This window comes from Halichoerus grypus, chromosome 10, assembly GCF_964656455.1.
Source record: "Halichoerus grypus chromosome 10, mHalGry1.hap1.1, whole genome shotgun sequence".
Taxonomy (NCBI): Eukaryota; Metazoa; Chordata; class Mammalia; order Carnivora; family Phocidae; genus Halichoerus; species Halichoerus grypus.
In genome coordinates, this window is record NC_135721.1 from 7,189,729 (window position 1) to 7,203,050 (window position 13,322).

Sequence of the window (13,322 nt, forward strand, 5' to 3'; positions counted from 1 at the left end):
TACATTGTTTCCACATGAGTATTTTTGTGTGATTTTTAAAGGAACTTAAATAATACGTGGATCCAGAGAGAAGGAAGCTAGCTCAACAGAGATCATATATATGTGGGCTCAGAATTTTCAAAGAAAAGTTGCAATAGAGAGATGATAGATCTTAGCCATATGGTCAAATAGGTAAGAGTCAAAGACGATATGTCCAATTTCTAAGCATAGACTGAAGCAAAACTTACCATATCATGTGTATGTGTGTGAGTTTTACTCTCTGATTTAATTCCATAATCTAAAATAGATAAGGAGTATGTTTAAGGTAACAGATACAGACCTTCTCAAAGTATTTATTCATGATTTTTGTTGTTTCCACGCTACATTTTTTTTTTTTTTTTTAAAACAACATGATGGAAAACAGACCTCTAAGAACAGACCAGGCTCTTATTATAGATTACTAGAATCTTGATGTGTGCTGACAGAGTTCTTTGGGAAATAGCTTCCAAACTGTCTGGTGTTAGGGATTGTGGAAATCTGGATTGTGTGGTTATATAAAATTTTCAACAAAACATTTTTTGTATGGACTGCTGCTTTGCAAGCCTCTTGCCCTCCAAAGAGTAAAAATTCCTTTTATCAGTATATCCGCATTACTTGCTGGACTGCACAGTGACACAGATATCAGATAAGTTACTTTCTGTGTCCAAAGAAGTAAAGAAGTTAGGATCATAGAATAATTGGGCAGCAGTGAATCTCTGGAGTTTCTGGCTCCATGCTTTCAGGCAGGCCTGAACTCAAATTGTCCCAGACAACTAGGACTCTCAAATCATCCAAGCCTTTTAGAGCACCATGATTGTTTACCTATGTTAAGAGTTTTTGTTTGTGTGTTTGTTTTTTAGTAAGTGATGATCCTTACAGCTTTATTTTAGTTTTTACATTTAAAGTAACTACGAATATAACCCTTATTTCAAAACTCTAAAATACAAATAGTCACAAAGAAAAAATCACCAGTTATTGTGCCATCCAAAAATAACCACATTGCTGTGGTAGATCATTCCAGAAAGTTTTGTATTCATGTATATATATAGAGAGAGGGAAAGAGTTTTATTATTTGTTTTTACAAAAATGTGTGCTATTCTTTACATTTTTAATCAAAATCCTACCTGCATGTAATTTAAAAATATTTATAAAGCTTGTTATGAAAAGGTTATAGTCCCTTGTTCCCCTAAATGTGCTATTCCCAAGAGGCATTCATTTTCAGCTCTTCGGCAACTATCATATGCTTCTAGTACTACATCTTGATTTCTGCTTTTGGACATTAGCTGTTAAATTCCCACTATAAAAGATGAAGTCTTGGCTATTTCACACATTCCTCACTGCTCCTCTCCCCATGTAGTCACCAGCACACAATTGTGCATTTCTTTTTCTCTTTCTTCCCAATATAATTATAATTTTTTACTAGCCCAATATTTAATGTGAGCCATATAGCTTATTATGATTACATTTCTATACATATTTTTGTTTTCCCAGAGTTGATAATTGCCTTGTTACTTATTTAGTTTTCTATTTATTTTATTACCAATCTATAATTTATTAGTAGTGTATCTCCACATTTCCTCCCAGTTCTGAAAATCTCTCAATTTCTTAGATATTCTACCAATTTCATATTCTGGAAGAAATCTATGTGGAACTTCTGACCTACTCTAATCTACAAGGATATATCTCTAAACCTATGACCCAGCTATCTTTGGGATCTCTTTACCAACATCCTGAAAATTTTCTTATCCCTCTTTTGTTAAATTCCTTATTTCCTTGACTGTGTTTCATCTTTTCCTGGTTTACTCCATCATTTTTGTAGTGCATCTTTTCTTATTTTACTGAGGATATTGATATGATATTGATAATATTCCCCCTTGACTTGATCCTTTTGTTCTCTGCTTTTTGTATTAGAGGGTTTCTTCAAATGTTTATGAGCCTATTATAGCTAGTCTTCTTAAGAATGGAGACTAAAAAATTGAGTGAAAGCCTTCTACCCATGGAGAGTTTTGTTAGTTGTGCTGTGCATGATCTAGCTGGATTATTTTCTTAGCAAGCCTCCAGCATTATCGTCTTTAAATCTTTTCCCCCTGAGCTGATAGGATTTTCAAGAGAAATCTCTTTGAGTCATCTGTTTGGAGGGTGTAATCCTGGCTGTTTAGGAACTAGGTGGGTAGAAGGCCTGAGGGGTGTGTGGGGGTTGGGGGCTGTCTCAGTACTCAATATGTACACTTTCACTTAATCTTCCTGTTTTTAATAATACACCCTATTCTCAACTGTGTATATGATTGACATGCCCTATTCCAGAGACCCTTTGTTTTACTCTCTCCAGAGGAGAAACTTCTAATTTCCTGCCCAGATTAGGAAGTGGGGGGCAGGCACTTGCTGCACAGAGTTGGGGCAGGAGTCTGAGTATCTGACTGCGTCTCAATCAACTGTCGGGCAATCTCTCTTGTGTTAGACCTACTTTCACCCAATTTCCAGGATTTAACCAATTCTGGAGCTTTCTTTAGGGGTCCCCAGGGGAAAGTTACATTGGTTTATAGTTTTCCCTTCTGCTGGCTTTGAATCCAGCTTTCTCAACACTGCTAAGGCAGTAATCACCTGTACATGTGCTTTCCAGCTTTTAAAATTTTTTTGCTGTTGTCTCCTTCTCCATGTTGTTAGTTCTTGAGTTTATATCTATCTTAAAAATTCCTGTATAACTGTTGTAGTGGGACAGAGCAGAGGCTACTATGTGTCTTCAATCTGCCATCTTAACTGGAAGCCTCTATATGTTGGAGAGCCTCTCTCTATTTTATATATATATACATATATATATTAACATAATACTTTATTGAAATCTATATATGTATAGATTGGTAGGCTCAATAATTTGCATCTCTAATAAGTTCTCAGGTGATGCTAATACACCTGGTATAGGGACTATACTTTGAGAACCACCGACTTAAGCATTGAGTGAATTGGTATGTAGTATTCCATTGTGTAGAGTTATTTAATTAAATTTCTACTCCTGTCACTTTGGTTGTTTTAAATTTGTTTCATATTATAAACAGTACTGCCACAACATGTCTTGACCTTGAATCTTTGCATATTTTATTTATTTATTTAAAATATTTTATTTTATTTGTCGGAGAGAGAGAGCATAAGCAGGGGGAGCGGCAGGCAGAGGGAGAAGCAGGCTCCCTGCTGAGCAGAGAGCCCGATGTGGGACTCGATCCCAGGACCCTGGGATCATGATCTGAGCTGGAGGCAGGTGCTTAACCGACTGAGCCACCCACACGGCCCTCTTTGCACGTTTTAAAAATCTTTTCACTCTGGTGAAAATCTTGAACTGCTAGCCTCTTTGTCACCAAATATTTATTGGGTTCCTCCTTTGTGCTAGAGCCTGCTTGGGGCCCTGGGGACACAGTGATGAGCAAGGCTGTCTGCCTTCAAGGTGCTTAGATTGTTGTAGGAGGAGCTGGACAGTAAGTGCACACATTTATTAAAGAGTTCAGTTATTGATAAATGCTATGAAGAAAGGATTTATAGGATTTGGAAAGAGGGATTTTGAGAAATAATTTGGAGAGTTTTGTCCAAGAAAGCGTGGAGTCTCTTGAGGTATTCTTAGTCCTGCTTTCTATTTATCCTACTTCTGGCTTTAAATACCAGCTACATCCTGATGACTCAGAAATTTCTCTCTCTAGGTTCTTTTCTGAACTACAGATTTTTTTTTTTTTTGAACTACAGATTTTTATATTCAACTACCTACTTACCATTTCCATTTGTACAGTTAATAGGATCTTACATTTAACACATGCAATTCTAAAACCTTGATTTCTTTCATCAGACCTGCTCTTTTGCTATCTCCCTTGTCTCAGTAAATGGCATTTTCATTCTCCTGGTTGCTCAGGCCCAAACTCTCAGGATCACACTTGACTTCTCTTTTTCCCTCATATTTCACATTCAGTCCACCAGCAAATTCTTCTGACCCTGGCTTCAAAATATGTCCAGATTCCAGCCACTTCTCACCACCTGCACTGCCACCACTCCAGTCCAAGTGCTTGTCATTGCTGTCCTTAATGGTGGTGGTCTGTGTCCACTCTGGCCCTCCTATAGCTCCATTCTTCCTGTAGCAGCCAGAGAGAGCTTTTTAAAAATACAAATGAAATCAGGTTGTTCCTCTGTTTAAAACTCTCCAGAAACTTCTTATAATATCCAGAATAAAATCCAAAGTACAAAACGTGACCTACAAATCCTGTGTACTCTCCTAGCTAGTGTTTTGGAGAGCCTCTCAGACCTTTAGAGGGACGTGTGGGTTGGGGCCTGATCAAAGCAGTTACGTACTTTTTGCTTTGCTTTGTAATTGCTTATTCTTGTATTTATTTGAAAAATTGTTCCTAGTCACTATAAGAAATTCAAGCAGGTCGCATCCCTCTTTAGAATCTCAGCCCATCCCACTCCCATAAAGAACCAACGAGTACCTTTTTGGTCAATTTCCTCTAAGCCATCATTGCACTTTATTGCCAAATTGTTCTTTTAAAGATTGTATCAATTATAACTTGATTTTAAGATATTGAAAATGCTTCTTTGGATTCTTCTTGTTGTTTTTCTTCTTTTGTTGTCCAAATAGTTACCTGCACTTAAAAAAAAAATCTTCATTATCCCCTAAGAAACAGCATCCATCTGTTCTGGATCTCTCGATGGAGTCGAATATTCACTGCGAAAGGAGAAGGGAATCGTGAAGATGACGGTGCCGAGGACACTTGCTTTCTGCTATCTGTCATTACTGTGGCAGAGAGAAACAATTACTCTTTCAGATCTTTTGAGGTAAGCTCGACCTCTCGTATAATGATGTCTTTGCTGATTATCTGTCTGAACTAGGGGACAAACTTTGGATATCTTGAATTTTACAAGGAGACTTAAATTGAGGGAGAGACAGGAAAGATTGGGTAGCCTGAGTTCTAGTTCTGAAATGTAATCTTCTTCTGGCTGGTAACTCATCTCCTTGGTTTCCTTATTCATATAGTGCAATAATGGTATTTACCTTACACGGGGTGTTGGAAAATTAATTATCTAACGTGAGTAAAATGCTCTAAAGATGAAAAGTGACACTGAAGCACCTTAGTGGTAGTATTAAGTGTTTTGCATTTCTAAGAGAGAAGATGAACAGATGACCTTCATATTGGCAAATGGTTATTAGGAGCTCCACAGTAGCTTACATTGGTGTCGGTAAGAGCTAGAATATAGGTTCTCTGTGTTTATAAGATAAGCTGAAAACAGAACTATTAGAAAAACCTGTTAGTAGATGGTCAGCATTTATGTTTTTTCAAGATAATTTACAGTGTTTTATAGTTAATGAGTTAATTAGGGCACTGTGTATAAGACTTTCTCATTAAATAGAAGATGTGCCAAAATCATTAGTGTGTTCAGATTTCCCTTGCTTTATATGTATTCTAAATAATAACATTTGGGTTTAGTCAGTGTGTGGAGTGATTTTAAGAGCACAGATCTGGAACCGGACTTCTGGATTTGAATCCTAGCTGTGCCACTTATATGTGACCTTGAGTAAATTATTTAATTTCTCTTTGCCTCTGTTGCATCCTTGGTGAAATGGAGCTGATAATAACATCTACCTCACAGAGTTGTAACTACTTCCAGTAATTATTACTGCATGAAAAGCACTCAGGACAGTGCCTAGCACATAATAAGAACTCAATGCTAGTTATTATTGTTTTGTTTTCATCATCATCATCATCATCAGTACTAGGCCCTTTGATTAAATAAAATGCCTCCAGTAAATGATGATAGTGCCTTTGAATTTGGCCACATCAACCAAATAACAAGGCTTTTCTCAGAGGTGATTAATTCTGCATGCAGATAGTCCATGATTCAGTGAATTTTACTGTTAAGTTAAAAACCTCACCTTGCTCTATATGCCTTCATTGGGTGATCTCATCTTCTCCCAAGGCTTTAATTACCATCTATATGATGATGACGACGCCCAAATTTATTTCTGCAGCCCAGACTTGTCTAGTGAGGGTCAGACTCATATATTCATACATACAACTGCCTGTTTGTTGGACACTACTTGGGTGTCTTTATGATATCTCAAAATCAGCATGATGAAAAGAAGTCCATCTTTCATCATCTTTCTCCTTAATCCAGCTCCTTCTTCAGTGTTTTCTTTCCTCTGTAAATATCACACACTCCGTTTCTTCCTATCCAGAAACTTAAGATTCATCCTTGACTCTTTCCTCTCTCTAGAGCTACAGTCAGTCATTACATCCTGTCAATTATACTTCCAAAACAACCCTTGAAACCATTTTTCTCCCCATTCCCTCTATATCTTCACTTGGATTACTTAGCAACCTCCTAAGTGGGCCCTGTGCCTACAGTCTTGTGCCTCTCCTATCCATTTTCCTTTCCATAGCACAGGAATCTTACAGAAACAATAATCAAATCATGTCACTAGAGCTGGGTAGAGGGGCTGTCCAACTACCCAGGGCAATCTGTAAGGGAGTAACGAGACTCCTAGAAACCTAACAAGATGGAGAAAATAATGTTCACCTGTAATTCTTCTTAGGGAGAATATTAGATGTGGTTGGAAGGATGGGGGTAAAATCCTACACATTTGTCTTTCTCTCTCTCCCTTTCTGTTCCCCCTTCTTCCTCTTTCCTCCCCTCCCTTAAAGGAGAATTCTGAAGTGCCTTCAAGGAGATTGGATCTAATTAGCTGGAGGGCTTTTATTTTGCTCTGTGGGATACACATTTGGGAACTGAGCCTAAGTGCTTGGAGCAACAGGAAAGGGGACTGTTACCACTGATCCACTTTATTTTTCTCAGAGACGGAGCTCTAAGTCACAGGTTCTCAAAGTGTGGTTCCCTGACCAGCAGCATCAGCATCACCTAGGAACTTATGACTATGTAAATTCTAACCAGATTCTAACCCATTCTAACCTGAATCAGAAACTTTGGGGGTAGGGCCTGGTAACTCTGTTTTAATAAGCCATCCAGGGGATTCTTATGGATGCTAATGTTTGAGAACTACCACCAAACTGGGAAAAAGTATTTTAAAAACATTGGTGTGAAGGAAATACATTATTAGTCTGGCCCCAGTACCCCTATATCTTATACTCATCCTGCATGTCATTCCCCAGGTTAAATCCTTTAGCAGTACCCATAGTCCTTAGGATAAATTCATAACTCAAAGTAGCCTTTAATTAACCCTGTCTGGGGAACTAAGTGGCTCAGTTGGTTGAGCATCCGGCTCTTGATTTCGGCTCATGTCATGATCTCAAGGTCATGGGATTGAGCCCCGTGTCAGGTCTGTGCTCAGTGGAGAGTCTGCTTGGGATTCTCTCTCTCCCTTTGCCCTTCCTCCTGCTTGATCACTCTCTTTCTCAAATAAATATTTTTTTTAAGATTTTATTTACTTGAGAGAGAGAGAGAGCACAAGCAGGGGGAGAGGCAGAGGGAGAGGGAGAAGCAGGCTCCCCGCTGAGCAGGGAGACCGATGTGGGGCTTGATCCCAGGACCCTGGGATCATGACCTGAGCTGAAGGCAGACGCTTAACCGACTGAGCCACCCAGATGCCCCTCAAATAAATAAATCTTTAAAAGAATAAAAATAAAGAACCCTGCCTACCTAGTGATAACAACAATAATAAATAAGAATAGTCAACGTGTATTCATTCCACAAATATTTATTTATTTATTTATTTATTTATTTATTTATTTATTTTAGATTTTATTTATTTGAGAGAGAGAGAATGAGAGAGAGCGAGTACATGAGAGGGGGGAGGGTCAGAGGGAGAAGCAGACCCCTTGCCGAGCAGGGAGCCCGATGCGGGACTCGATCCAGGGACTCCAGGATCATGACCTGAGCCGAAGGCAGTCGCTTAACCAACTGAGCCACCCAGGCGCCCCTCATTCCACAAATATTTATTGAATACCGACTAGATGCAGGTATTTTTCTAGAGTCTAGACCCTTGAATCACAGTTGTGAACCATAGAGAACAAGTTCCTGCTCTCGTAAAGTTCAAGACCAAAGGAGGAAACAGACAAGCATTTCAATAAATAATGATTAAACAGTGAAGTGCTATGCAGAAGATTGGCATCAAGTGATGGCTCCTTTAGACTGGTCATTAGGGAAGGCCTCACTGAGAAGCTCTTTGAATGGAAGTAGAGCGGGCAGGTGAGTAGCAGCAGTACTAGCGCTCCAAGTAGAAAGAGGCTGCTCGCGTCAAGCCCTCAAGCTAGAGCGAGTTCTGTGATCAAGGAGCAGAGGAGGCTCGTGCAATAGGAGTAAGAATTTGAAGGAGCAGTAGGAGGGTGAGGACAGAGAGGTAATAAGCAGGGGCCAGGTACAGGTCTTTGTGAGCCAGGCTAGTTTGGATTTTTTTTTTTTTTTAATTAAGGTACAATTCATATATGGTAAAATTCACCCTTTTAAATGTGCAATTTAGTGGTTTTCAGGATATTTACAAGGTTGTGCAACCATCACCTCTATTTTCAGAGCATAATCATCACTCCAGAAGGAAACCCCATATTCATTAGGAATTTGGCTTTTGAGTGTGATAGTATGCCCCTGGAAGATTTTAGCAGGGAAGACATTCTCTGACCATTCAATCAGCTATAAGGAAAATGGATTCTAGGGAGGCAAGGGTGAAAGCAGAGAGACCAGGTGGTCTTTTGCTATATTTCTGGCAAGAGATAGTGGTTTGGAGTAGGATGGTGGCAATTGAAATGGAACAAGGTGAATGGGCTCAGGGTGTGTTTTGCAGGTAGACACGACCTAACTCCAGTGCAGTACTTAAATTATCTGTGATAAAGAACCACTTTGTTAAATTTCCAATCTATCACAGATTGAAACTTCTGAAAAATACAACAAAATTATAAATAGAGACTCTGTTTTCAGGGGACATGGCCAGACAGGGCATATGGGATGCTTTTAGTCTATGGCAAATCCTCTGTCAACTTGCTGGACTGATTCAGAGACTCATCTGACAATACTTAACAAAATGAAATCGATTATTCAGAGCTTTGATTCAATAGCTATCTTTTGGAAAAGTATATATTTTTCTAAAAGGAAATTTTTTAAAAACCCACCAAACTTCAAAAGAGATTACGAGCAGCACTGTTATAAATGGTAAAAATTGTTAAAACCCCAGATGGCCAAGACCTGCTCTGCTTTCCCTGGTCAGGTTTCTCATTCCTTCCTCTGCTCCTACAGCACTGTGCGTGTGTCTCTGTGGGGCACTGTCTCTACTGACGCATCCACTGCCCGTCTGCCTGTCCTGCCAGGGCCGTGGTGGGGGCTTTTCATGTTTTATTATAAGACTCTGAACTAACCCTCACACAGGGCTGGCATATGTGTATTATCATATGGGGGCGATGACTATGTAAATTATGAATATATTAACATCATAGAACACTACATAGTTATAAAATGATAAGCATGCAATACATACTGTATATGAAATAATATTAAACCAAGAATGTAGTTCTAAAATAATATGAATACTGATTACGATGCACACATACTTTTATGTAAATGAAAGAAATGAATAAAAATCTAAATGAGGATGGTTTTCCCTATAGCACTGTTCTAAAGAAGCCTGCTTTATTGTTAAACTTCATACAACACCATTTTTACATAAAATTTACTTTAATTCTCAACTTTCAGTAGACTAAAAGAAATCATATTTTTAATTTGAAATTAAAGTTGAATCAATATTGTTCGTTCACACACACAAAGCTAGAAGCTAGATGTCAGTTTAGCTGTAAGAACAACAAAGATTTTAATGCAAAACATTTGTGTACTAACTTATTCCTGTCTTTATCTTATTTTCCTTAACTATTTTCATATTTTAAAAATCTAATAGGTAGGGGTCCCTCAGTGGCTCAGCTGGTTGTGTCTGCCTTCGGCTCAGGTCATGATCCTGGAGTCCTGAGATTGAGTCCCACGCCGGGCTCTCTGCTCATTGAGGAGCCTGCTTCTTCCTCTCCCTCTGTTCCTCCCACCCTGCTCGTGCTCTCTTTCTCTCTCTCTGTCAAATAAATAAATAAAATCTTTTTTAAAAAATCTAATAGAGATATATATATGGCCTAGGTTGCAATACCCCCATTCCTCACTCCATGTTCTTCCCTGCTTTATTGTTCTCCTTACCATCTTTACCCACTTAACATACTATAGATTTCATTCATTTGTTTTGTTTGTCATCTATTTTCATGAGAACATAAAACTCCTTGGGAACAAGAATATTTTCCTATTTTGTTCATTGCTGTATGCCCACAGCCTCAAATAGTGCTGCGTTTTAGTACTTGATAAATTTCTGTGACTTAATGAATGAATTGTAAATAAATATATATGTGTATTTATTTATATATATATATGCTATTTTCTCCAAACTCAATTTACTCAAAATATTTGATCAGCTGCTCTGTACTGGACGTTGGGATGGAGTGGTAAGCAAATGGGCAAGGTCCCTTCCCTGCATTATGTCTAGGGGCGGGCATCTCCTGTGCACTCCCGGAGGGACTGAGGACAGGCAGGTAGACAGGGACGTGTTCTAAAACGGAAAATGGACCAGGGAGGTCTCCTCGAGGGAGTGATTTAGAAGAAGAGTAGATGCTCATCATGTGAGGGGAGCTAGGGATAGAAGGATGCTGTGTCTGCAAGCCTGGTAGTGAATTGACAAATAAGACACATACTTCATAGAAATATTTCATCTAGTTAGTCAGAAACTTAAGGTATCATTAGATAATTGGCTAAATGTTTTCTCCACACATGGGTGTAGAGAATAACTGATCTTTTCAGATTTATCCTCCTTAAAAACATGTGGGAGATGCAACGTGCTCAACTGGTTCTCACCTGGTCTTCAGCTCGTTTGTCCCACTTTGCTAAATCAGTATATCTCTTATTGACACTTTCTTTTTGAAAATACAGATTCGTTGAAGAGGGCCATATTCCTTACATAAATGCTTTTCAGCATTTTCCAGAAGAGATGAAATTATATGGGCGTGACAAAGGAATCTTTGCTATAGAGGCAAGTTAACTTTCTTTTTTACTTTGCAGTCCCTAATAAGATGCAAACGTGGTGTGGTGATTTGTATTCCTTTCCTGACTTATTATTTGGTGTTGGGGGGTTTTAAAAATGGCATCTAGTTTTTGTTCTGCCCGTATGTAGAACATTAGTCATAATTTAATGAGTAATGGGATTATGATTTTTTATCTTCCTCATGTGGTCTCTTCTAATCCTTGAGGTTCTCCTGAACATACAGGTGTGGTGTGAGGTGTGTGCACTGTCAGTAGATGTTTGGTTGAGACTAAACTTTACAAGTTTTCTATAGAGACCTTTAGGTAATTTCAAATTTTTAAAAAATGTTTTTTGTTATTTGCATACTATATTGCTTTTGAGAAAAGAGAAGAAAGTTATTCTCTTGTTTCAAGAGGTGCTATTTTAAGTCCTTTGCTTCTTGGTCTTTTCTAGATCTGTTTTCAGATGTCTCCAATGAAAGGGCTTCTGTCCTTTAATTATGAGTCCTTATCACTATGTGTAGTACTCAAAGATTATCTTCTCTTTGTTCTTCATCAGAAGGTTTTCAGTATGCTAAATAGTAACATTAAATATTATCCTGTTTGCCCACTTAAGGAATTATTTTTATAGGCCCTCCTAACCTTCACAGCCTTAAATTATTTGTGGTTTGATTCAAGAGACATTTGTGACGCCTACCAAACCCCTGCATAAGCGTGGTTCACTGTCATCCCAGTTGTACGTATGAGCAGACACCTCAGGGAGACAGAATGAACGCCAAGGCCATACGGTCGGTGACCCCAGACTTGGAGCCTTTTATTCCTCGTATCATCTTTGGCTCTGTCTGCCTGCCATTCTGCCCTCCTTTTTATACTAGTTCTTCTAAACGCTTAAGTCGGTGCTGTGAAAATATATTTTTGAAGCATTGAGCCAGAAGTGATGGATGATTGGCAATGCAGATAAACAAGCTTGCAACATTCCATAACCTTTTACATCTGCATTGAATTTAGAGTATTGGCCTCTATGAATGATTTGTAGGGAACATTAGATTTTTAAACCAGAAATGGCTCTACTTTCAGAACATCTCGTGCAGGAGCCGTTCCTGTGGGTTTAGAGAGAGGAAGCAAGTTTGGAGGCGCGTCCCCAGGGCTGCTTCCACGTCGTCACCATTTATCACACAGCCGGGAGAGCTGACGGGACAGCTCCACGTGCGCTTGCACTCGAGCTGCACAGGGAAGGGGGTGTCGCTGCAGCCACCACTTAACCTGGAGAAAACAAAGAAGAAATAATAATAGTAATAGTGGTAGTGCTTATTCTGTACCAGGCCCTGTTTTACATATTTTATAAACTCTTTTTATTATTCATATCAACCCTATGAAGTATGTATTATTATTATTTTTTAAGATTTTATTTATTTATTTATTTGAGAGGGAGACAGATGGTGACAGAGATAGCAAGAGAGCACGGAGGGGGGAAGGGAGAGGGAGAGGGAGAAGCAGGCTCCCCGCGGAGCAGAGAGCCCGATGGGGGGCTCGATCCCAGGACCCTGGGATCATGACTTGAACCGAAGGCAGACACTTAACCGACTGAGCCCCCCAGGTGCCCCCGTATTATTATTATGCTTATACTACAGATGATGAAACGGAGACACAGAGAGATTAGGTCACTTGCCCGGTATCCTCACTCTGAATAGTCCAGCATGGCCGAGGCAGCCTTAGTTTGGAGGGAGACAAAAAAAGTGGAACCATACCAAGCAGTAAGGGTGGGGTGAGGGGTGGGGCAGGGACAACAGGGGCAGGAAGTGGAAGTAAGTTATTGAGGCAATAAAGAAGCTCCGGACTTGGTGGGGGAGGCACGCCTGGGTGGCTCGGTCAGCTAAGCTTCCGACTCTTGATCTTAGCTCAGCTCTTGATCTCAGGGTCATGAGTTCGATCCCCTCATTGGGCTCTGGACTGGTTACCAAAACCAGGAGGTGGCCCTGTGATAGACATGGCAACCAGAACTGGAAGGCAGGGGATAGGATCCAGCTGGAGGATGGTCCAGGCTAGAAGTGACAATGTAGGTACATGTGTCCTGGCATGAAGCACAGGCTAGGTAGCCAGAAGAGTCTTCCTGAAAGATGGGTCTTTATGAAAATTTTCTTAGCTTAGGCAGGTTGTGATCATTTATTTTTAATTTTAATTTTTAAAAATTTTAAATTTGAGTAGTTGACATACAATGTTACATTAGTTTCAGGTGTACAACAGAGTGATTCAGCGTGTCTATACGTTTGCGCTGTGCTCGCCAC

The 13,322-nt window shown here is 39.4% G+C and overlaps 1 protein-coding gene across 4 annotated transcripts in view; it reads left to right on the top strand.

Annotated features, from left to right (window-relative positions):
- The window catches only part of TAF1B (TATA-box binding protein associated factor, RNA polymerase I subunit B), a 68,341-nt gene that overhangs the window by 17,299 nt on the left and 37,720 nt on the right, over window positions 1–13,322 (top strand). For 3 of the 4 annotated variants that reach the window (XM_078055957.1, XM_078055956.1, XM_036097546.2), the window contains exons 7-8: window positions 4,671–4,827; window positions 10,948–11,047. In XM_078055957.1, coding sequence (XP_077912083.1) covers window positions 4,745–4,827; window positions 10,948–11,047 — 183 coding nt within the window. In that variant the 5' untranslated portion in view covers window positions 4,671–4,744. Of the gene's footprint in view, window positions 1–4,630; window positions 4,828–10,947; window positions 11,048–13,322 lie in introns of all 4 variants that reach the window. The other variant, XM_078055958.1, reaches the window with a different exon arrangement.